The following is a 26,123-nucleotide window of genomic DNA, read 5'->3' as shown; positions in this document are numbered from 1 at the left end:
AGATATTTCCCACCATTTATGCAAATGGGATGTAGCAATTAATGAAAGTGCCTCAATATTTCTGGGGAGCTGATGGGTCGTCGGGGTAATGCAGCAAAGATTTTCGTCTAATTGCACTAGTTCCCACCAATAGGATGTAAGATGACGACATAAGAGTAGAGGTACTGCAATTGAAGTATTTTCCACCAAGTTTTTATATCAAAAGTGGAGCAGGGTTTTTAGGAGGGGAGGGAGCAGGTGCTCAGAACTGAATTGGAGGGGGGGGGGAGATGACAATCCCTTTTTCCAGAGGACTGGAGGAGGAGAGGGATTAGAGGGTTTGGGGTTCTCAGGAGGACAGATTATCCCCTGGGGGAGTAATAAATCTATTAGCATAATAATAGGTACCCCATCCAGCATAAAAATAGGTTAAGGGATTATGTCGTCAAGTTAATTAATTAACATATCAATTTGATATCGAAAATGGCACATAAGTCTTCTTTCCCCGCTACTAATGTTTGCTGATAAATGCTCAGATGTTTTCTGATTATTTTCCTATCGTTCTTGTTAAGCAAAAATGTTTTTGTACCTTGCTGAACTATGTGGTCGATATCTGTAATCTGTCATCCCATGATAGCCTGGCAGTCCTAATTAGTGACTCTAAGGTCATTAAACCGAAAATTTACTACAGAAATTTCTCCAAAAGCTTTAAAGGTGATAGGTGGATGTCACAGTTATAGACGTTCATTCGTAGATCGAGCTGAGAATGAGACAGCGTACTCGATATCGGTTCATAGAATAAGATTTTAATGGAAATGATGCATTTCCTGTTACGTGGCTGGTAGGAGAGCTATTTAATGCAATTAATGGCAAAGGGATATTAGTTGACATTAATAAGTGCTACTTTGATCTCTTAAGACTTTCTACATTCCACTTTTATCAGATTTTTGGAAATCCACCTCCTACGCCTAAGTAATAATTACATTTCTTGTCATCTACATCTACATTGATACTCCGCAAGCCACCCAACGGTGTGTGGCGGAGGGCACTTTACGTGCCACTGTCATTACCTCCCTTTCCTGTTCCAGTCGCGTATGGTTCGCGGGAAGAACGACTGTCTGAAAGCCTCCGTGCGCGCTCTAATCTCTCTAATTTTGCATTCGTGATCTCCTCGGGAAGTATAAGTAGGGGGAAGCAATATATTCGATACCTCATCCAGAAACGCACCCTCTCGAAACCTGGCGAGCAAGCTACACCGCGATACAGCGATACAGAGCGCCTCTCTTGCAGAGTCTGCCACTTGAGTTTATTAAACATCTCCGTAACGCTACCACGGTTACCAAATAACCCAGTGACGAAACGCGCCGCTCTTCTTTGGATCTTCTCTATCTCCTCCGTCAACCCGACCTGGTACGGATCCCACACTGATGAGCAATACTCAAGTATAGGTCGAACGAGTGTTTTGTAAGCCACCTCCTTTGTTGATGGACTACATTTTCTAAGCACTCTCCCAATGAATCTCAACCTGGTACCCGCCTTACCAACAATTAGTTTTATATGATCATTCCACTTCAAATCGTTCCGTACGCATACTCCCAGATATTTTACAGAAGTAACTGCTACCAGTGTTTGTTCCGCTATCATATAATCATACAATATAGGATCCTTCTTTCTATGTATTCGCAATACATTACATTTGTCTATGTTAAGGGTCAGTTGCCACTCCCTGCACCAAGTGCCTATCCGCTGCAGATCTTCCTGTATTTCGCTACAATTTTCTAATGCAGCAACTTCTCTGTATACTACAGCATCATCCGCGAAAAGCCGCATGGAACTTCCGACACTATCCACTAAGTCATTTATATATATTGTGAAAAGCAATGGTCCCATAACACTCCCCTGTGGCACGCCAGAGGTTACTTTAACGTCTGTAGACGTCTCTCCATTGATAACAACATGCTGTGTTCTGTTTGCTAAAAACTCTTCGATCCAGCCACACAGCTGGTCTGATATTCCGTAGGCTCTTACTTTGTTTATCAGGCGACAGTGCGGAACTGTATCGAACGCCTTTCGGAAGTCAAGAAAAATAGCATCTACCTGGGAGCCTGTATCTAATATTATCTGGGTCTCATGAACAAATAAGGCGAGTTGGGTCTCACACGATCGCTGTTTCCGGAATCCATGTTGATTCCTACATAGTAGATTCTGGGTTTCCAGAAATGACATGATACGCGAGCAAAAAACATGTTCTAAAATTCTACAAGAGATCGACGTAAGAGATATAGGTCTATAGTTTTGCGCATCTGCTCGACGACCCTTCTTGAAGACTGGGACTATCTGTGCTCTTTTCCAATCATTTGGAACCCTCCGTTCCTCTAGAGACTTGCGGTACACGGCTGTTAGAAGGGGGGCAAGTTCTTTCGCGTACTCTGTGTAGAATCGAATTGGTATCCCGTCAGGTCCAGTGGACTTTCCTCTATTGAGTGATTCCAGTTGCTTTTCTATTCCTTGGACACTTATTTCGATGTCAGCCATTTTTCCGTTTGTGCGAGGATTTAGAGAAGGAACTGCAGTGCGGTCTTCCTCTGTGAAACAGCTTTGGAAAAAGGTGTTTAGTATTTCAGCTTTACGCGTGTCATCCTCTGTTTCAATGCCATCATCATCCCGTAGTGTCTGGATATGCTGTTTCGAGCCACTTACTGATTTAACGTAAGACCAGAACTTCCTAGGATTTTCTGTCAAGTCGGTACATAGAATTTTACTTTCGAATTCAATGAACGCTTCACGCATAGCCCTCCTTACGCTAACTTTGACATCGTTCAGCTTCTGTTTGTCTGAGAGGTTTTGGCTGCGTTTAAACTTGGAGTGGAGCTCTCTTTGCTTTCGCAGTAGTTTCCTAACTTTGTTGTTGTACCACGGTGGGTTTTTCCCGTCCCTCACAGTTTTACTCGGCACGTACCTGTCTAAAACGCATTTTACGATTGCCTTGAACTTTTTCCATAAACACTCAACATTGTCAGTGTCGGAACAGAAATTTTCGTTTTGATCTGTTAGGTAGTCTGAAATCTGCCTTCTATTACTCTTGCTAAACAGATAAACCTTCCTCCCTTTTTTTATATTCCTATTAACTTCCATATTCAGGGATGCTGCAACGGCCTTATGATCACTGATTCCCTGTTCTGTACATACAGATTCGAAAAGTTCGGGTCTGTTTGTTATCAGTAGGTCCAATATGTTATCTCCACGAGTCGGTTCTCTGTTTAATTGCTCGAGGTAATTTTCGGATAGTGCACTCAGTATAATGTCACTCGATGCTCTGTCCCTACCACCCGTCCTAAACATCTGAGTGTCCCAGTCTATATCTGGTAAATTGAAATCTCTACCTAAGACTATAACATGCTGAGAAAATTTATGTGAAATGTATTCCAAATTTTCTCTCAGTTGTTCTGCCACTAATGCTGCTGAGTCGGGAGGTCGGTAAAAGGAGCCAATTATTAACCTAGTTCGGTTGTTTAGTGTAACCTCCACCCATAATAATTCACAGGAACTATCCACTTCTACTTCACTACAGGATAAACTACTACTAACAGCGATGAACACTCCACCACCGGTTGCATGCAATCTATCCTTTCTAAACACCGTCTGTACCTTTGTAAAAATTTCGGCAGAATTTATCTCTGGCTTAAGCCAGCTTTCTGTACCTATAACGATTTCAGCTTCGGTGCTTTCTATCAGCGCTTGAAGTTCCGGTACTTTACCAACGCAGCTTCGACAGTTGACAATTAGAATACCGATTGCTGCTTGTTCCCCGCATGTCCTGACTTTGCCCCGCACCCGTTGAGGCTGTTGCCCTTTCTGTACTTGCCCAACGCCATCTAACCTAAAAAACCGCCCAGCCCACGCCACACAACCCCTGCTACCCGTGTAGCCGCTTGTTGCGTGTAGTGGACTCCTGACCTATCCAGCGGAACTCGAAACCCCACCACCCTATGGCGCAAGTCGAGGAATCTGCAGCCCACACGGTCGCAGAACCGTCTCAGCCTCTGATTCAGACCCTCCACTCGGCTCTGTACCAAAGGTCCGCAGTCAGTCCTGTCGACGATGCTGCAGATGGTGAGCTCTGCTTTCATCCCGCTAGCGAGACTGGCAGTCTTCACCAAATCAGATAGCCGCCGGAAGCCAGAGAGGATTTCCTCCGATCCATAGCGACACACATCATTGGTGCCGACACGAGCGACCACCTGCAGATGGGTGCACCCTGTACCCTTCATGGCATCCGGAAGGACCCTTTCCACATCTGGAATGACTCCCCCCGGTATGCACACGGAGTGCACATTGGTTTTCTTCCCCTCTCTTGCTGCCATTTCCCTAAGGGGCCCCATTACGCGCCTGACGTTGGAGCTCCCAACTACCAGTAAGCCCACCCTCTGCGACTGCCCGGATCTTGCAGACTGAGGGGCAACCTCTGGAACAGGACAAGCAGCCATGTCAGGCCGAAGATCAGTATCAGCCTGAGACAGAGCCTGAAACCGGTTCGTCAGACAAACTGGAGAGGCTTTCCGTTCAGCCCTCCGGAATGTCTTTCGCCCCCTGCCACACCTTGAAACGACCTCCCACTCTACCACAGGTGAGGGATCAGCCTCAATGCGGGCAGTATCCCGGGCAACCACAGTCGTATTCCGATCAGGGGATGCGTGGGACGAGCTGGCCGTCCCCGACAAACCCCCATCCCGACCCCCACAGTGATGCCCATTGGCAACAGCCTCAAGCTGTGTGACCGAAGCCAACACTGCCTGAAGCTGGGAGCGAAGGGATGCCAACTCAGCCTGCATCCGAACACAGCAGTTGCAGTCCCTATCCATGCTAAAAACTGTTTTGCTAAGAACGTCTGAACTAATCTACAGAGAGCGCAAACAAATCGACAAAATTTAAACGGTTATTAAAATACAAGATTGCCTAGTAAATGCAGTAATGCTGCTACTTGCGCACTGCTGACACTGCTCGGCGGCGGAAGGAGACTAAGCGAAATTACACTATTCAGGTACTAAAACACGATGCTACACTCTCAAATACTATAATACGCCCGAAATTTATGAATTAAACAATGCAAGAACCAAAAACACGCAAAGAAATTAAGAATTAAACTATGTAACAAATGAGTGAGCTAGGAGTATACGACTTGCTGCTCAGCTGCTTATCCAACGGCGGCAGGGAGCACACTGACTGCGACCAACCGACACTGGCCGTTCAAAACAAAACAGTAGACAAACGACTACGCGAATTTACACTATTCAGGTACTAAAACGCGATGCTACAACTCTCAAATACTATAATACGCCCGAAATTTATGAATTACACAATGCAAGTACCAAAAACACGCAAAGAAATTAAGAATTAAACTATGTAACAAATGAGTGAGCTAGGAGTATACGACTTGCTGCTCAGCTGCTTATCCAACGGCGGCAGGGAGCACACTGATGATTACAGACATTAGCATATCTGTTTCAAAGTTTAGTAACGAGGATATTGAGTGGACAAACTAATATAACAGACCCATGTATAACAGATAAATGGTTGCCACGTAACTATGGAAAATGGGTGCATTGATTTAAAATATAATATGTTTTAATAACACTAAGACACACAGAGACCCACATGCGCAGAGCCACACATCAGTTTTACAAATACCCATACTTCAAAACAGCTATTTATCCTTTAAACTCTCGCACTATCATGATTTTTACTGTGGAGTATTTGTCAATGCGGAATCTAACGATCCGTCGGGGATTACTTTCACATGGAGTTGGGTTCTCATGTAGTTACTGTTAGTTCTCGATGCGTATGTGTGAGTGTGGGCGGACAACTATTCGTGAGTTTATTTACAGCCTGCTTTCAAAATTTTCCGTTCAGTACCTCTTTCACCAACAGACGTTGGTGACCAACGCAAACGGGTGTGTCGTGGAGGAAATACCCTCGACATTACGCTTCCCTCATTATTACGCGGCATATAACAACGGCAGGTTTCTCCATACATTGGCAGCAATGAATTGCTGGTGACTGCAGTAACGGAAAGGTTGCTGCTGCACTGGCAAATACGGTGTTCTTCCAGCTAAGTGCTGGTTGTGGCCAATCTAAGAAGTTTACTAGTTTTTATGAATATGCTCCTCAGTCATGCATAATTAATCGCTTAACGTTGAATGCTTAATTACTAAGAGCTATATCTAACTTTTATTCACATTGAAAGACATATCATCCAATACTTATCCATTCTCCCATGATAAAATACTAGTCTCATTAGCTTACGGAGGTGATGGTACTTTAAAGATCGGGTGCAGCCAAAAGAAGTTCTCTTTTACTGTTGCACAAGAAATGTGCTTGATTCTTGTTTCCTAATAACGTTAGCAATTTAGGGAAAATTTAAGTAATGAAAAACACAAACACAAATAATATTAGTATCATACCTTCGTACCAGCCGAGAACACTGTTCTCATCTTTATAATCAAACTGGTACTCATAAACAGGTATTTCTGACGACTGGTTCACCCAAGTTCGGACCACCATGTCCACAGGCTCAATGTAGTAGAGGTCGCTGATTAGCTGGAATATAAAAACGTGTACTGTTTAAACATAGAGTAATTAGTCTACGACTAAAATATAACTACGGGATCGTTATCCTTCCGTTAAACAGAAGGCCACATTGTGTCAGCATACACTTACGTTGCACATTAACAAATAATAAGAAAAGCATGGCTGGAGTACGTACTGGGAGATGAAGCAGTTTGCACAGGATAGAGTAGCATGGAGAGCTGCATCAAACATCAAACCAGTCTCAGGACTGAAGACCACAACAACAACAACAAGAAAAGAACATGGGCTCAAATAAGACAGACAGTCTTGACTAATATTTTGTTAGAAATTCAACTGTGCTTCGCTTTGACACGCGTGCGTCGAAAACAAATGTCCCGTACTCAAACAAAGAACATTGGCGATGATACAGGAATCCCATATATGTGTCCTCGACAAAGTCTTAGGAGAAGTGGTTTGCAGCTGGTTTCTGCCTGTTATGAAATTTCATGTATTTATCAGTATAAGGCCTTCAAATGTGATGGGAGAAGGTTGGTTGTTGGTTGTTTTTGGGGGGAAGGAGACCAGACAGCGAGGTCATCGGTCTCATCGGATTAGGGAAGGAAGTCGGCCGTGCCCTTTGAAAGGAACCATCCCGGCATTTGCCTGGAGCGATTTAGGGAAATCACGGAAAACCGAAATCAGGATGGCCGGACGCGGGATTGAACCGTCGTCCTTCCGAATGCGAGTCCAGTGTGCTAACCACTGCGCCACCTCGCTCGGTGATGATGGGAGAAGGTGCAGTGCTTAAGTACGGATTGAGATGTCTGGTAAATTTCTACAAGACACTGTGAAATTTTGACAAGGGGCATGACTGCTGGTAAGATGGACTCTTGTACCCGTTTAGCTACAACTTACAGATACAATGGGATACTGTTTGATCGTGTCGCTCTTATTGTCGGATAACAGTGCATCGTATTTAGAGGAAATAGCTAAAGACTTCAATAGAGTAGTGATAAAATCTTTTTATTGGGGCAAGTGATCTGGAGTCCAAGCGCAGTCCATGTTGAAAGATGTACCAGCGCACAAAATCATTTGCGGGTGTCACGGGACACACGAAGTTTTACTAGGTCGTAGGGGCGCTGCAGGTTTTTCATATTCCAGTAGCCAGTCTGTGGCTTTATCCTAGGCGTTTGCAGTGTAATGACAGAAAATACCATCGCAAGAGCCTTAGATGTCAAATGGGAACAGGTGCGTAGTACCCTCAGGAAAACTATGCACATTGGCGGTTTAAGTACCAAGCGAACCAAGCCGCTGCTTAGTAGACACCGCGTGGTACACCAAGCTGAGAGGCAGCTCCAGAGTACAAGATTTGTTTGCAGTGTGTATCAGAATTAATAGCGGGAACTGACACGCGTGAAAGAGTGCGAGGGAAAAGGAAGGAGGAAGAGAGCGCCAAATAATAAGTCGCTTGCGTCAAACTTGGCCTTGAGCCAACCTTGCCTTTGCATATGAAGAAAGTAGGTGCTTAATAGTTCCGTGTTTGTCAAGCTCATGCCAAAAACGCCAACGGAAGCTTTTCACTTTTGGAAAAGTTTTTACTTATGTGTTTAGCACCTGATTTATTCAACTCAAATAGCTCCACAAACCGAGCAAGTCAGTGACGTATTGGTTCACCTCTGGTTGTTACGCAGGCAGTTACTCGGCATTGATTGTCAGAGTTGTTGGATGACATCCTTAGAGATATCGTGCCATATTCTGTCCAACTGGCGCGGTAGATAGTAATAATCCCAAACTGGTTGGAGGACCCTGCCCATGACGCTCCAGGCGTTCTCAACCGGAAAGAGATCCAACGAACTTGCTGGAGGAGGTAGGATTTGTCAAGCACGAAGGTAAGCAATAGATACTCCCGCCGTTAGTGGGTGTGCATTATCTTGCTAAATTGTTAAGTACAGGATGGCTTGCCATGAAGAGAAAGGAAACTGGGCGAAGAATATCGACTTAGCGCTGTCCTGTAAACGCGCCGCAAATGACAAATAAAACGGTCATGCTATGTGAAGAAATGGCAGCCCATACCATCACTTCTGGTAATCGGCCATACGGCGGTGACAGTCAGGTTGGTATCCCACCGCCGTCCAGTGCATCTCCAGACAAGCCTTCGCTGGTCACCAGCGTTCATTTCGAAGAGAGACTCGTCATTCACTACAATTCTACTCCAGCTTATCAGATTTTTTTGTTTGTAATGGAGAGGCTGTCTCCCTTTACGTGTGTATTATGTAGAAACGGAAACGACATCTTATTTTGGGTTAATATGCTAATGAAAGGAAGAGAATAAATGATGACTAACTGAAACCCTCAGCTGCCGACAGGTGTTGTTGATATACCTCGATGTGGACAGCTGAAAATGTGTGCCCCGACAGGATTCGAACCCGGGATCTCCTGCTTACATGCCAGACGCTCTATCCATCTGAGCCACCGAGGACACAGATGAATAGCGCGACTGCAGGGACTTTTCCCTTGCACGCTTCCCGTGAGACTCACATTCCCAATTGTCCACAATTCTACATATGTAATGTACCTTATAGACATTTGCCCATTCACTCATTACTCGCGCACGCTTTGGCGATTCCCGTAAGAGTTTGGGCAACCTGCGCGCATCGCACAGACGAAGGTCAATGGCTGGGTAGCCTTGACCTATATATATGAAGACAGTAACTCTTCTCGAAAGAACAGAATATATAGTTAAAGGCTACCCAGCCATTGACCTTCGTCTGTGCGAATGCGCACAGGTTGCCCAAACTCTTACGGGAATCGCCAAAGCGTGCGCGGGTAATGAGTGAATGGGCAAATGTCTATAAGGTTTTTCGTGTCCCGGTCGGGGGCACACGTAACAGCCGGCACGGTAGCTCAGCGTGTTCGGTCAGAGGGTTAGCTGCCCTCTATGAATGCAGAGGACTTATCCAGGTCAAACTGAAACAGGTGACAATGGGTCCACAACCGATTATATTGAGACAGAGAACCAATGGTTGCAAATGCATGGACATTCACAGCATACACCGCTTAACAACAACATAGTTCATACTAAGTGTTCAATGCAATGACTGTCAGCTTCAACTGACGTATTGCAACAGCCTATGCAGTTCTGCCACACTCTTGCAAACATCCCAGGTGTCTGTCATACACCTGAACAGGCAGTGGGCGATAGACGGCGAACGTCCCTGATCACCAAACACAAATGCTATACAGAACTTAGCTCATAGCCCGTGTGTCATGTGACGACCACATGCACTGCACCGACACGCCGACGCATTAACCTCTGCAGCACGCACACCACTATCACTGGTGGTAGTTGTCCATTGCATCAGACAGCTTGTGATGTGCACATAGGAGGTGTGTTACTGTGTGCAGTGCAAGACATGTAATCAAAGATGTGACGTTACTCGCCACGAGAGATGGCAGACATGCAGTTAATTTGTGGTACCGCAGGATATAGTGAACGAAAAGTAACACGAATGGCAAGACAATGCTTTCCCAACAGGCATCATGCTAATTAGAAGAAGTTCATGTATGTGGATATTAACTTACGAGAAACGGGGTCGTTCACGCCACAGAGAGCTGGCCAAGGTTCGCGCCAAAAATATGTCCGAACACCAGATTTTGATGAGCTGATGTTGGATCATGTGGCTAACCACCTAGCAATAAACGCCCGTCAACTTGCCCATCAAACGTACAGTTCAAAGGATACCGTTTCGAAAGCTTTGGTGGAACCCGTTCTACATCCACATCATACAGAACGTGTGAAATTACTGGGACCAACGGATTTGGTCCTGCGATCACTTATGTCAATGATTTATCCACTGCAGTGCTGCAGTGATGATCTTAGCACAGTTTGTATTGTTCCGGATGAGGCCTCGTTCACCCGTGATGGTGTTTTTAACAGCTGCAATAGCCTTGTCTGGAGTAAGGGTAATCCCCACGCAACCTACATCAGTGGCAGCCAGTGACGGTTTTCTGTCAACGTATGGGCAGGGATTGTCCAAGACCACCTTATAGGACCTTATTTGCTCCCTCCCCATTTGGCTGGTCCACGATATCAGGTGTTCCTGGGAGATGTGCTGCCACAGTTCTTGGAAACTGTACCCCTTGTTGTTCGCGAAAGTATGTAGTTTCAACATGACGGTGCACCAGCCCATTTCGATGTTAATGTCAATATGCACCTGAACATCCCTCACCCTCATCGTTGGATTGGATAGGGAGGGCCTGTCCCATGGCCAGGGCGTTCGCAGGATCTCATACCTTTGGATTTTTTCCTATGGGTTTACGTCAAGACGTTGGTGTATGAAACCTTGGTAGAAACGGATGAAGACCAGATTCGTAGGGTCAAAGTTGCCTGTCTCTTGGCTACAACAGGCACCACAGATCTTTGAAAGAGTGCTTCAGACCGTCATGCGCCGTTTGGCGGTCGTCCCTTGAAATAGTTCCTATGAGATACTTTGTTGTTATGCAGTTTTCACTGTGCGTGTACATAACACAATAAATATGAATTTCCGAAAATCGTTAACAAATCTTAGTATAATCGGTTGTGAACCACGATCACCTGTTTCAATTAGATCCAAAACGCTTGAGACATCCTATATACACACATCAAACCAAGTTTTTCATCACCCCGATTCCCAGAAATCCAGAAGGTAGATGTTCTGTGAATATTGTATCACAGACGTAGTCCCTTTGACTGTTCAGAGATTTCACTAAGCCCGCCCAAAGATGTAAACAACCTTGCACAAGCAGCGCCTGTTAGACGTAGGGGGTCCGACAGCCGATCAGTTCCAGTCATTCCACCAGTAAGGAGGTACACGGCTCGTGTTGTCTGTAGTTAAACCATGCCCAGACGGACAACACCGTGCTTCGATCGCGTTCGCATTGTTATTTTGTGCCAGGAAGGCCTCTCAACAACGGAAGTCTTCAGGCGTCTCGGAATGAACCAAATCGATGTTGTTCGGACATGCAGTAGATACAGAGAGACAGGAACTGTCGATGACATGCCTCGTTCAGGCCGCCCAAGGGCTGTTACTGCAGTGGATGACCGCTGCCCACGGATTATGGCTCAGAGGAAGCCTGACAGCAATGCCACCATGTTGAGTAATGCTTTTCGTGCAGCCACAGGGCGTCCTGTTACGAATCAAACTGTGCGCAATAGGCTGCATGATGCGCAACTTCACTTCCAACATTCATGGCGAGGTCCATCTTTGCAACCACAACACCATGCAGCACGGTACAGATGGGCCCAACAACATGCCGAATGGACCGCCCAGGATTGGCATCACGTTCTCTACAGCGATGAGTGTCGCATATGCCTTCAACCAGAAAATCGCCTTAGACGCACTGTCCAGCGAGTGAAGCAAGGTGAAGGTTACCCGGCTGTTTTGGGGCGACATTATGTGGTGCCGACGTACGCCGCTGGAGGTCATGCAAGGCGCCCTAACGACTGCACGATATGTGAATGCCGTCCTCCGACCGATAGTGCAACCACATCGGCAGCATATTGGCGAGTTATTCGTCTTCATGAACGACAATTCGCACCCCCATCGTGCATGTCTTGTGAATGACTTCCTTCAGGATAACGACATCGCTCGACTAGAGTAGCCAGTATGTTCTCCAGACATGAACCCTGCCTAACATGCCTGATATAGACACAAAAGGGCTGTTTATGGACGACGTGACCCACCAACCACTTTGAAGGATCTACGCCGAATCGTCGTTGAGGAGTGGGACAATGTGGATCAACAATGCCTTGATGAACATATGGATAGTATGCCACGACGAATACAAAAATGTTCAAATGTGTGTGATATCTTATGGGGCTTAACTGCTAAGGTCATCAGTCCCTATGCTTACACACTGCTTAACCTAAATTATCCTAAGGACAAACACACAAAAATGGCTCTGAGCACTATGGGACTCAACTGCTGAGGTCATTAGTCCCCTAGAACTGAGAACTAGTTAAACCTAACTAACCTAAGGACATCACAAACATCCATGCCCGAGGCAGGATTCGAACCTGCGACCGTAGCGGTCTTGCGGTTCCAGACTGCAGCTCCTTTAACCGCACGGCCACTTCGGCCGGCGGACAAACACACATACCCATGTCCGAGGTAGGACTCGAATCTCCGCCGGGACCAGCCGCACAGTCCATGACTGCAGCGCCTAAGACCGCTCGGCTAATCCCGCGCGGCCACGACGAATACAGGCATGCATCAATGCAAGAGGACGTGCTACTGGGTATTGGAGGTACCGGTGTGTACATCAGTATGGTCCACCACCTCTGAAGGCCTCGCTGTATGGTGGTACAATATGCAGTGTGTGGTTTTCATGAGCAATAAAAAGGGCAGAAATGATGTTTATGTTGATCTCTATTCCAATTTTCTGTACAGGTTCCGGAACTCTGGGAACCGAGGTGATGCAAAACTTTTCTTGATGTGTGTAGTATGAACCATGCAGTCCAGCTATAAAATTCTATCAGCAACAATTATACAGAAAATTTACTTTGAATACTCCGGGCTAACACTCATCAAAAATTTTCCACTACGCACTTACCAGGTAATTCGTTTGTTCTAAAGATCATCCTCGTTTTCGTCAACTAAGTCTGCCAAATAGAGATTTGGCATTTATGGGGAAGATAAACTTGTGTACCACGAGATACACTTCCCTGCGTAAAATGTCTACATTACTCCTAAGGGGCCGGCAGGTGTGGCCGAGCGGTTCTAGGCGCTACAGTCTGGAACCGCGCGACCGCTACGGACGCAGGTTCGAATCCTGCCTCGGGCATGGATGTGTGTGTTGTCCTTAGGTTAGTTAGGTTTAAGTAGTTCTAAGTTCTAGGGGACTGATGACCACAGCGGTTCAGTCCCATAGTGCTCAGAGCCAGCCACTCCTAAGGACATGTCGTGTTTGCGGAGCAACTGAAGGGCCAATGAAATTGCATCTGACTGCTTCTCAGATTTGCAGCTGTTAGCAGTAGCGTGTCATGTTAGCAATATTTGTGCCGTGATAACGTCTCTTTGCTAATCATCGGAGGTGTGGGGTTTGCTTCCAGGTAGTGGATGTCCATATTGTAGAGTCTGTGTTGAAATGCGGTCGATGAAACGGATATTACGAGATGCTGGTCGCACAACACATAAATATTTCCAGGCACTACTAGGACAGCTATTGTTGAAGTACTGTTACATAATATCTTGATGGGGATGCCTTGGCCTTTCTGACTTCGCTATGTCTCATCTTGCTAGACGTCGGCGGTACACTAAGTTGTCATAAGTCATTGGATACCTATTGATGTTCGTTCTAAAGCCAAATAAGCGAAAGCAAACATTTATACGACTGGGTAGGCTTTTCTCTGTGTTATAGTGGAGGCAGAATTAAATGGTGTTATGTTTGTACCATAGCGGGTAATTGTTGCTGGATTTTGTATCAAATTGATATGTCATGCAGCCTAAGGTATTTGATGCTGTTTATGACTGAGTTTCGAGGAGGCTAGTTCAGCGTGTTCACATGATTTTTTTTCCCAACAACCGTAAACGATCCTTGCTTTGTTGCGTAGAGAATTAATATAGTAACACAGAAAATGTCCGATTTCAATCTGTTTTCGTGGTGTTTTGGCGAATGTGTGATTAAATTTGTTCCATAAGCACCTCGGTTTAGATTGTCGTTTATCAAAATTAATAGTCTAAGCACAAAAGGTTCGTAACTTCCTCAGAAGTTGTACTAACAACGACGGGTTCCAATATTGCCAGAAAATGGTGAACTAAATACCATTCGCTGAGCAGCACCGTACCATACTCCCTCACTTGTCATTCTATGAAGTCTTGTTCACAGTTGCACGTAGTTCCACAGACAAATGACCATGTTATTTGTACCGTTGCAAGTAAAGTTGAACACTCATCGGTCAAAACATAGTGGCCATCACCCAGCTTACCCAACGCTAATTTCAATACCGACTAGTGGGAGTGTGGACACATTACACGGCAAGGAAAATATGTAAGGGGGGGAAAGACGAATAAGGAATCATTCTAGCAGTGGATAATAAGTACCGGCAAAGGGGAAAATGCCGAGCTGTCTAGCCGCACGGTCTTCGGAGCCTTGCCACGGTTCGCCCGGCTGCCGTCGTCGGAGGTTCGAGTCCTCACTCGGGTATGGGTGTGTGTGTTGTCCTCAGAGTAAGTTTAATATTAAGTAGTTTGCAAGCCTAGGTTTCGATGACCTCAGCAATGTGGTCCCACAGGAAGTTACCACAAATTTCCAAATTTCCAATGGGGAAATCTACTGAAATAAGCGATTTTGACAAAGGCCGATTGCTATGGCAAGACACATGGCAACGAACATCTCGGAAAGAGCGAGGCCGGTTGGCTGTTCGCGTGCTACTGTCGTCAGAATCTACGGAAACTGATTGGACGGTGAGAGCATGTGTAGGTGATAAGGTGTTAGATGTTTACGCCTCATCACAGCACAGGGAAATGAAAGGCTTGGCCGCTCTACAAAGTGGCACATATGACGATCATTCGGCGCAGATTCTTGAAAATGGGACAGTGCAGCAGACGACTCCTGCATATTGCCATGGTGACCCAGCGCCATCGTCGATTACTGTCGTTGCAGTGGGTACGCGATCATTGAGATTAGATCAAAGGAAACTTACAACCTGGTCGGATAAATCACATTTCTGTTTCGTAAGGTCGATGGTCGTATCAGGATACGCCTTCATCTCGGATAGCTGCTGCTCGGAACATGTGCCGTACCGCGGACAGGGGCCAGTTCAAAATGGTTCAAATGGCTCTGAGCACTATGGGACTTAACTTCTGTGGTCATCAGTCCCCTAGAACTTAGAACTACTTAAACCTAACTAACCTAAGGACAGCACACACATCCATGTCCGAGGCAGGATTCGAACCTGCGACCGTAGCAGTCCCGCGGGTCCGGACTGCGCTCCTAGAACCACTAGTCCACCGCGGCCGGCACAGGGGCCAGTGTGAACAGTATTATGCTATGGGGGATTCTTACTTATCTGTGTCACGAGGCCTTAGTCGTTCAGTAGTGGTTGGAGGGGATTGATAGTGCACTCCTGTTTGCGTCATGGCCACCAGATTAGCCTGATCTGAACCAGGTGGCCCATATCTGGAACGTTATCGGGCAGCAGCTCCGCAAACAAACCACCGGCCCACAATCTACCCGTATGTAGTCATCCGGTGTCGCGTACCTCAGAAACTTTACGAGGAACTGTCGAATCCATGCCATGCAAAATTGGTGCTGTATTGCGTTCCAAAGGCCGACCAACACGCAATAAAACAGAAGATCATAATGTTTTGGGTCATCATCAGTGGCCGAGGGCACAATGGCGAAAACTGTGTGCTGTCATCTATGTGCCTGAGTTGCTATTTACGTCGTATAAAATAACGACGTTCTTGAAGTGAGTTTAAGTGTTAGGAGGTGAGCATCGAAAAAACTCCTTTGGAATAGAAAAGGTTCTCTTACAAAAACGATATAACTAATTGGAAAACAGTGAACAAGGATAATAATAACTTTTTAAAATACTAAAATCTTCTCGGGTGGGATACCTCCGGATACTCACTCAGAATCACAACCCGCTTGTATATGGATAATAGTTTCCATCGACTCACTTCAGTAATTACATCTCCAATGTAACACGTCCATAAAGAAGATTCGTCGTATAGATCCGTTAGCATTACGCCACACAGAGCGCGTTCAATTGCGTCTGTGAAACTTCAGCCCACATAGCAGGCTCAGCCGCGCACAATCTGCACTGCTGATGTATCGTTCACAGCTAGTTACTGTCAGCTACATTGAAACAGGATTGCAAGACGCATCCCAAATTTCTTCTTCAAACCCACTACCACAACAGTTAAGACTGTAAGCGCCCTATCAGTGTTTAAGGCGACAGAGACCTTTGGTCGTGTATTGCATGCGAACGTACAGCATCTGACATGAAAATGCATTGTTTGCATTTAGCTACGTATGACTTTTTGGAAGCATTATAGCAAGACAGGTCCTCTATTATCTCGATTGCTCCACGGCAACACTCTTGTGCCAGAGTTTTACGACCAGCCGAAATCATAATCCTTAAAGATCACATTGTGGACAGTTGTTCGTAGACTTTGATACTCCTGACAGGAATAAAATGTTTGCATCAGCAGACTGCCCTTGCTGTTATCGTCTGGGCATTTTCTTTCCTAGTAGCTGTGCATAAGACAGTAACTTATCAAAATTTGATGATAGAAATGATAAGATAATTACCACTCTATCCTCCTCGTAGCTCTACATGAGACTATAACATCAAAATTTGATGATAGAAGTGGTAATATAATTACCACTCTATCCACGAAATATATTGAAAATGAAGTCTTGTGATTGCCGTTAATCGAGAGAAAGACCTGCAGTGAATGTTAACTTGAACGTAGTCGGCTTAAGAGAGAAAACAAAGCAATTAATTCTTAAAACTTCGAAGCAATAAAGAATTCTTCCTCTGAATTAAAATGTAAGACAGCAACGCTTCTGTACTGCAAGATGCTTTTTCGTATAAGCTTTCGTCTTCATTTCTAGTGTGGCTGCCAAATGATACGTGGGCATACGTTTCGTCTGCAAGGATAGTATGGAGCACAATGATTTAGAAGTCGCAGGTGCCTATGATATGACTTTCACTATTGCTAGACACGTTGCTGCTTAAAAGCAGCATGACGTTAGTGTAAAAAAAATTAACCCTCACATTTGTTGTAGGTGTGTAGAGTTCCGCGGCCAGCTTCAGTTTCAATAAAGTTCGTCTGTGTTGTTGCCACATTACGCTGTAAAATTTTCCAATGTTTCGCTGCTAGGCAAACGATATCCTGCTTAAGACTACTTACAACGTTGGCTGAATTAATTAAGTGTTACACCACATATCACAATTCACTTTATTCGAAAATTAGTAATAGTATCGACTTTTTGAATATAAGAGTAATAACACTTTCAAAAAGCACTTAAGCGGTTATTAATGTAGCAATAATGTTAGCAGAGGCGGAATGCGTGGATTGCGCAGTGCAGCAGGAGTATATTTCTTGTCTTTTTCTTCCCTTTTGTTCCAACGATTCGACGAAATCCTCAAGAAATACTTCCTCGCTCTGAACAGTGGAACAATGCTTTAGGAAGGAAACAGTGTTTTAAGGTAATGGATATGCTTCAACACATACGTTTCATTCTTCGATGACGGGCAAACTTGTTCTCATTCAATTTTAATTAAATAGCAGATTGTATTCTGAAGCTAAGCTACGCGTACTGGTGAGATTGTTTGAAGATACTCGTAATCACACTATGGAAGTCAGGTTTATATTTGTCTTAAGAGCAGAGGTATTTAAAATCAAATTGTTCCTGCCCGCGTCTAGGAGGGCGAAGAGTGATTACGTCTCTAGGTTCACCACAACTAATTCGATTTATTTATTTATTTATTTTTGGTAGACGGGGTTGGCAGCAACGCTATCTCTGACAAATAGTGTAGTGTTCTGCAACAAGAAATGCTAGGGAAGACCGAATTTGAAAATCCTAGTGGCTGTAGCCAGCTAGAGGCCCTTGAGGGTGTCGGTAGCCAGAGTACTGCAAGATGTCGTATGACTAACTATATTAGAACACGACGGAAAGCGTCTCCGGCATTTTTCAAGAAAAAATTATTCTCTGAGAATAATTTCTAAACAATATTCCTATTCAAACAGTTTGGAATGTTTGTACTATTAAGAGAGTCATAAACATGATCGTTTAAAACTCAAAATGGAACATAGAACTTTATTTCTCATTTTAATGTTACGAACTAATTTTTAGTCTCACACATTATCCAACAAAATGTTTGTGATTTCCGTTAAGCGTTGCTCAACTCGTCAGTGTTATTTAAATTATGTAACGAAATCGGCGCAATAAACCAAACACTTCCCTATGTAAAATAAAAAAAAAATTTGAATTTTAGTGACTCTGACTGTAATAATTATTTGACCGAAAATTTTTGATTTTATAACATTAATTTATGTCCATATTCTCAACTACAATTTTGAATCTGAGCAATATTCCTACAATGTCTCGCAGATTACAGACAATGTACGCTGCACCAGTCACAGTTTCTCCTTAGAGGTTGGTCTGAAATGGATTTTACTCGGGAAAGATTCGTCTCCCCATTCTTAACAGTAATGGCTACAGAACATCTCGAATTAACTGTACACTACAGAAACGCAGCCACATGTTTCGGGCGTGAGACATTCATTCTCATTTTTAGACAGACAGCTATTCAGAATATGATATTGTTAGTAGAGGGAACGTGAATTCATGCAGCTAAAAATTAAGTAATAAGAATTTTATACGAGACGGTAGTATAATTATAGAAATGTTTCGAGTCTCTCACCGCCACGAGGGGGTAGAAATCCTCGCTATCGATGGGTTCGTCGCCGAAGTAGAAGCTGCGTATCTTCTGGGCGGCCTCCCGGCGGTACTGTTCATCGCCCACACGGATGTCGAGGCTGATGGAGTCGACGAAGCCGGCGTCGAAAGCTGCCATCGACTCGTTGCTTCCGAAAATATTCTTACCTGCACAGTTGAGACCAGGACATAGTCAACATTATTGACGTGGTAAGTTTCCCTGGTAGTCGCTTCATTCAAACAAAACCACAGAACCACTGAACTAGGGGAATGTAACTCGCTAGGCGAAAACACCACCTCAATTGAAACTTCCTGGCAGATTAAAACTGTGTGCCGGGCCGAGACTCGAACTCGGGACTTTTTCCTTTCGCGGGCAAGTGCTCTACCAACTGAGCTACTCAAGCGCGACTCACAACTCGTCCTCACAATTTTACTTCCGCCAGTACCTCGTCTCCTACCTTCCAAATTCCACAGACGTTCTCCTGCGAAACTTGCAGGTCTCGAGTTCGAGTCTCGGTCCGGTACACAGTTTTAATCTGCGAGGAAGTTTCAAAATCCGCACGCTCCGCTGCAGAGCGCAAATTTTATTCTGGAAACATCCCCAAGGCTGTGGCTAAGCCACGTCTCCGCAATATTCTTTCTTCCAGTAGTGCTAGTCCTGCAAGTTTCGCAGGAGAATTTCTGTGAAGTTTGGAAGGTAGGGGACGAGGTACTGGCGAAAGTGCAATTGTGAGTACGGGTTGTGACTCGTGCTTGGGTAGCTCAGTTGGATGCCGGCACGGTAGCTAAGCGTGTTCGGTCAGAAAGTTAGCAGCCCTCTGCAATAAAAAAAAACTGAGTTAAATCATCAACAACGAACTTAAATGGATGTCTTATGACGTCCGCCCCGAGCAGGTACAACGAACAAAAGTGAACAAAATGAGACTAAAAAAAAAAAATGTTGGTAGAGCACTTGCCCGCGAAAGGCAAAGGTTCCGAGTTCGAGTCTCGGTCCGGCACACAGTTTTAATCTTCCAAGAAGTTTCAAAATTAGCGCGCATTCCGCTGCAGAGTGAAAATTTCTTTCTGGAAACCATCATAATTATGAAAAATTTGAAACTTCCTAGCAGGTTAAAACTGTTTGCTGGACAGAGACTCCAACTCGGGACCTTTTCCTTTCGCAGTCAAGTTCTCTATCGATTGAGCTGCCCAAGCACGACTAACGACCCCTTCTCACAGCTTTACTTCCATCAGTACTTCGTCTCCTCTTATGAAAAGTTTGCTCAAATTCAAATGGCTCTAAGCACTATGGGACTTAACATCTGAGGTCATCAGTCCCCTAGACTTACAATTACTTAAACATAACTAACCTAAGGACATCACACACTTCCATGCCCGAGGCAGGATTCGAACCTGCGACCGTAGCAGCCGCGTGGTTCCTGACTGAAGCGCCTAGAACCGCTCGGCCACCGCGGCCGGCAAAAGGTTTGCCTTACATACTCAGTTACATTCATGAGACAATAGAGCCATGTCTTGACAGAGGATATGAGTGAAAGAGATTGCAGGGGGTGGAACAGGAGACCATCACTCATCATTGAAATTCTCCCAGGTGATTGGAAAACAGCTTTATCACCACGATAGGTATTCATCACCATCGATTCGTGTTTCACACGTGAGAGATATGGAAACATTATTTGCTCACTTTTGTTGCAGAAATCAAAGATTACAGTGAAGAGTACATTAGAGACGAATTGGATAACAATGGAAGGGAATGCCGGTCGTGCAGTTTTCAATGGAATCATCCTGGAACTTGCGTAAAGATATTTAGGGACTCCATGAGAAACCTAAAAGTAAATTGCTGGGTGGGTATTCGAAACCCGGTCATTTCAGACGCGAACAAATTATATTAGCGACTTTGGTGGGGCGGTTATCACTGCACTCGTGTTCAGGGGAAACACAATTGAAACTCTCGTCAGGCAGTTTTTCGTGTTTTCCTTTAACCGTGGAAGGCATATTCTGGGACGGTTCCCTTGAAATGGACACTCATCACGTCGTCTGCAAGACATTAAATCCTGATCTTACCCCGCCGCTCTGTCGTATGTTTAATTATGTGTCTCTGACAAGATGGCATTTTGGAAACGACTGTTGAACTGCAAATACAATGTGCGTTATTTGCAATATTTTATTGGATGTTTGGACACTGTGAAGGCCAATTCAGGTTTTTGACGTTGATTTTCTTAACAGTCGGATTTAGTCGAGATACGAATAGGTTAGGATTGTGACGAATTAGTGAAAAAAATAATGACACGTGAAATTCGACATAAAGTGAAAAAACTTGTTCGAAGTGTATTCGTAAGCTCTACTCACACAATTCCTAGAAATTCTCATGAACGTCGTGTCTAAGAATGAAGCGGTTTAGTGATGTGAGCTGGGAAATTGCTTCATGTAATAAGGGATGGCGTAAGAAAATATCTAAAAGTAAAGAGGTCACGCATAGAGTCAGTGAAACTATGAGCACAACGTTACTATGGACTTTCTTTCTTCAAAATATCAAGCTCACTCAAACGCATATCACAAGCGTGTCAGTGATCAGTTTTAAAGCGAGGCGAACTCAGGGATTGTAAAGAGCATAGCCCAAGAAAAAAAGTTATGAGAGATAGAAAAAATTTCATTCTTCAGTACATTAAAAGTAAGCCTTTCGGCTTTACTGTGTGAATGAAGATCAGCACAGTCAAAGAAGTATCTGTTTACTTATTACGCTGGCAAATGCACCTTCCGCAGTGGCTATGAACGGGATCATTAATGATCTGAGGATGTGCGGGATACTGAGATGAAGTAATTTACTGATGCCGTTTTGGGCTATAAGTTTATGAAAGGATAATGCTGCTAGATATAAAACAGAGTGCTATTTTATGAAATAATCGCGTTATTCGAGAATAGTGTCTGTATATGTGATACAAAATGTGGATATTGTACGTCATCAACCAGCCAATTTCGTTTGGATGACTTTATTGAAATAAAAAAAGTGGAAAAAAAATGTCTGTCAATGATTTTCTGAAGTGATTTGTCTAAAAGTAAGAAATAAAACACATTAGAGGGAGACAACTGACCCGTCTCATTTACTGTACATATTTCAAGCTTCATTCTATGGCGCATCAAACGTTTCTCTAATCTATTACATTTCTTAGCATTACAAAAATCATTTCGCATAACATTTGACAGAAATTTCTTCAACTTTTTATTTTCAAGTTTTGTTTAGAAAGCATGACGTTACTGACACCTCATTTGTTTTCCTAGAGTCCTCTGTTATCGAAATGTCCTGAACTTGGTACTTGACTCGAAGAAAATCATTTTGACAGGTAAATGTCACACCAACATGACTGTTAATTATCACACTAAACAGCTTGGCATTGAAAAACGAACTTTTTGACACTTCGTCTACATAGCAAGGAGCAGGTGTCCTTGAAATATTTCAGTTTCTCCTCAAATCGCTAGTTACGTTTTTCTTAATTACTATGATTACTTTAAAGCAATTAAATATTATTTCGAAAAACCTGTATCTCAAGCTCGTCAATTTGATACCAAATTTCTCCATTGCCCATTTTTCATTTGCCTATAAAAATTCAGACAAAAATTTTAACTCAAATCATTAATTAATTTTTTGTTAATTAATCTGAAAATGTTCAAGCAAATAAACCCCTTCTGTATAAACTAGACCTCCCGATGGTCAAATTGACATCCCATTTGACCATTTACCACTCTTCGCTTGCCTGTGAAAATTCTGACAAAAACCCATTGCGTAATTTTTAGACAGTCTTGTTTTCGCTGCGGTCCAATATTTTACCAAAACTACCGTTGCTGTTTTCAAATATTTATATTCATCGTCAGATGGCTTGCACGCATTTTTGAAAAGACGTGGACGAATATTTAATGGTGGACTGAAGTCGGATAAACGAAAATTCACTGTTTCAATCTCGTAATTTAACTTACTCGATAAGACAGTGTGTAACATTTACTTTCATCGTCTTTATCCAAAACAACTATACTGTTCATCATGTTTTCACATACACTCACAATATCTTCATTAGTAATCAAGTAACAACACAAATTACGTAGACGCATCTTGCGTTTTGATTCACTTGTATGAAAATAACGATGAAAATAAATACAGAATGCTTACAAGGTACATGAGCGTCAAAGATGCTGCGATATAGTACAAAGTAACAGCATTTCAGGAAAAGGAGTTGGTATTATTGCTAAAATAAGCTGAAGCAGGTAATAAGATTAAAAGCACGGCGCTGGACGTAGAGAAATAATGCTCCCTACAGTAAAACAGGAATATAAAAGCGCAAATTTGATTCATACTCCACTATTTCCACTGGTCAGACAGGTAACCGTTTTGAGATAAGATACAAATAACATCATGACGCTTTAAGACTTGAGAACTTAAGGAAATATTCATTTTCAGGACACGCTCTTGAAGAAAATCACTGAGTGTGAAATAGCGAGAACAAGATGAACACATCGCGCTTGGCAGCTAAGGGATTCACTACGAATATGTTGCAGAAATACCTGTAAATAATTTCCCTGACCAAATCCTCAACGTTCTGGCGTAATTGGCTAATACATCTTTCGAAAAAAACTTCCAGAAAATGTTCTCACTCCATTATAATATTTCTCCAGGTATCTACAGATCAAGTCACTAAACTTATAATATTTGTTAAGTATTTACTGCCGTCCATAACTTTTATGGTATAAATGTGTAACAAATTCCTAATGCGCTGCTAACGGCACTATTAATTTCTCAGCTATTTGCTAAAGTAGGCTGATAATGTTGTAAATACCTAAATACCATTATATTTATTTCGCTTCTGAGCCCTTTTCAATCTAAAATACCTATTTGAACTTAATCGAGAAGTAAGACACACTTCCTTTCCCTGAAGTATCGTATCTTTGTGGAGTACGAATGTGTCACAGCATCTTTCAAGCTCATGTACCTTGTGACTATTCAGTATTTCACGTCATCTGATATAAGTGAATCAAAGCGTGGGGTGCGTATACAAAACTTATGCACCCGTCTGAATATAAATAAAGACCGCTGTCTGAGCATGTGAAAACAGGAAGAAAAATTGTTTGTTGGATAACAGAGATGAAAACAAATGTTCTAGGCGGTCGTATGCGTAAGTTGTGTTCTAAGATGAGTTTTTAGCGCAATCATCACTATCGCATTTTTTAAACTGCGAATTTCTGTTTAGCCGGCTGCTGTGGCCGAGCGGTTCTGGGTGCTTCAGTCCGGAACCACGCTGCTGCTATGGTGGTAGGTTCGAATCCTGCTTCGCGCATGGATGTGTGTGATGTCCTTAGGTTAGTTAGCTTTAAGTCCAGGGGACTGATGACCTCAGATGTTAAGTCCCACAGTGCTTAGAGCCATTTGAACCATTTGAATTTCTGTTTACCATACGGCAACTCGCCTATAAATGAACGTCTCGGTATTTTGATAATAGCATGCAGGCCGCCTGACGATGAAAGTGCAGATCTGAAACTGTTAATATTCTTTCTTTTTCAGTAAAGTCAAGCAAAACCAGACTGTGCTTAGTTTCTTTCTGAACACTATCGACAGTATGTCGCAATACCGTAAATGGAATTTGTTTATATGCTATGACCCAAAGAATGTTGCTGAATGTTGCAATAAATGAGTAATCTTTTCTTAGTAGTTGAAACACAGTCGCGATTACGGGTTATAACCCATATTAAAAAACTGTGGGCGACGTTCCAAAGAAATTACGCGTCACACTCATAAATGCCACTTTGTTCTTGGAATGGAGGTGTAGGAGTAATTTAAACGTGGGAGTTCCCTAAGAAACATTAAACATTATTCAAATATTTATTTCACACTCTGAGACAAAAAAGATCAGATTAAAAACACGTACCACGAAGAAATTATGCGAAATGACGGAAACAGGTAAATGTGTTGCACATGTGCAAACAAACAAATCATTACAATTTCGGAAAAATTTGGCAATTTATTAAAGAGAAAGTACTTCACAAATTGAAGAAGTCAGTAACGCGTTGGTCCCACTGTAGCCCTTATGCAAGCAGTTATTCGGCTTGCCACTGATTGACAGAGTTCTTGGATGTGCCCCAGAGGGATATCGTGCAATATTTTGTGCAGTTGGCACGCTAGATAGTCTGAATCCCTAGGTGGTTGGAGACCCTGCCCATGATGTTCCAAACATTCTCAATTAGAGACGTCTCTGGTGAGCTAGCTGGTCAAGGTAGGGTTTGGCAAGTTGGAAAACAAGCAATGGAATCTCTAGCCGTGTGCGGGCGTGCACTGTTTGCTAAAATGTTGAAGCCCAAGATGGCTTTCCGTGAAGGGCAACAAAACGCGATGTGGTATATCGTCGACATATTGCTGCGCTGTAAGGGTGCTGAGGATGACAACCTAAGTGGTAATGCTATGAAAATAAATGGCTCCCCAGATCATCATTTTTGGTTGTCAGGCCGTATCTCGACCGACAGTGAGGTTGGTGTCCCACTGCGGTCTGGGGTGTCTCCAGACACGTCATCGCTGGTCATCGGGGCTCATTTCTAAGAAGGACTCATCACTGAACGACATTCTACTCCGGTCAATGAGATTCCAGGCCCTCCAGCCATCTTGGGGTTTTGACGATCTAAAGCGCCAATTGTACAGAATTTGGCACCATATCCTTCATGAAGACATCCAATAACTCTATCAGTCAATGCCAAGCCGAATAATCGCTTGCATAAGGGCAAGAGGTTATTTACTTGCTCAATTTCTGCAGGTCTTTCTCTTCAATAAATCAAATCAATTTTTCTGAAATTACTTTCATTTGTTTGTACATTACATGGACCGATTACCGTCCCTTTTCCGATATTTGCTTCGTGCTGCGTCATATTCTTTTTGTCTTAAAGAGGGGCATGTACGAGCTAAATATATATGCACTATGCTGATTTTTATGAACAGCGGATGCCCAGGTTTTCTTTGTACGTTTTTATACAGTTTGCATCTTCTTTTTTTTTTTTTGGTCATCAGTGTACTGACTGGTTTGATGCGGCCCGCCACGAATTCCTTTCCTGTGCTAACCTCCTCATCTCAGAGTAGCACTTGCAACGTACGTCCTCAATTATTTGCTTGACGTATT

The 26,123-nt window shown here is 43.6% G+C and overlaps 1 protein-coding gene across 2 annotated transcripts in view; it reads right to left on the bottom strand.

Annotated features, from left to right (window-relative positions):
- Positions 1-26,123, bottom strand: part of LOC124622620 (cholinesterase 1-like) — a 207,293-nt gene that overhangs the window by 50,881 nt on the left and 130,289 nt on the right. For both annotated transcript variants that reach the window (XM_047148387.1, XM_047148388.1), the window contains exons 8-9: positions 18,965-19,146; positions 6,441-6,576 (exon numbers count right to left, since the gene is read on the bottom strand). In XM_047148387.1, coding sequence (XP_047004343.1) covers positions 6,441-6,576; positions 18,965-19,146 — 318 coding nt within the window. The remainder of the gene's footprint in view (positions 1-6,440; positions 6,577-18,964; positions 19,147-26,123) is intronic.

Source organism: Schistocerca americana, chromosome 7, assembly GCF_021461395.2.
Source record: "Schistocerca americana isolate TAMUIC-IGC-003095 chromosome 7, iqSchAmer2.1, whole genome shotgun sequence".
NCBI classification, from domain to species: Eukaryota; Metazoa; Arthropoda; class Insecta; order Orthoptera; family Acrididae; genus Schistocerca; species Schistocerca americana.
Note: the sequence above shows the minus strand (reverse complement) of the source record. Positions and strands in the feature narration are given on the sequence as shown.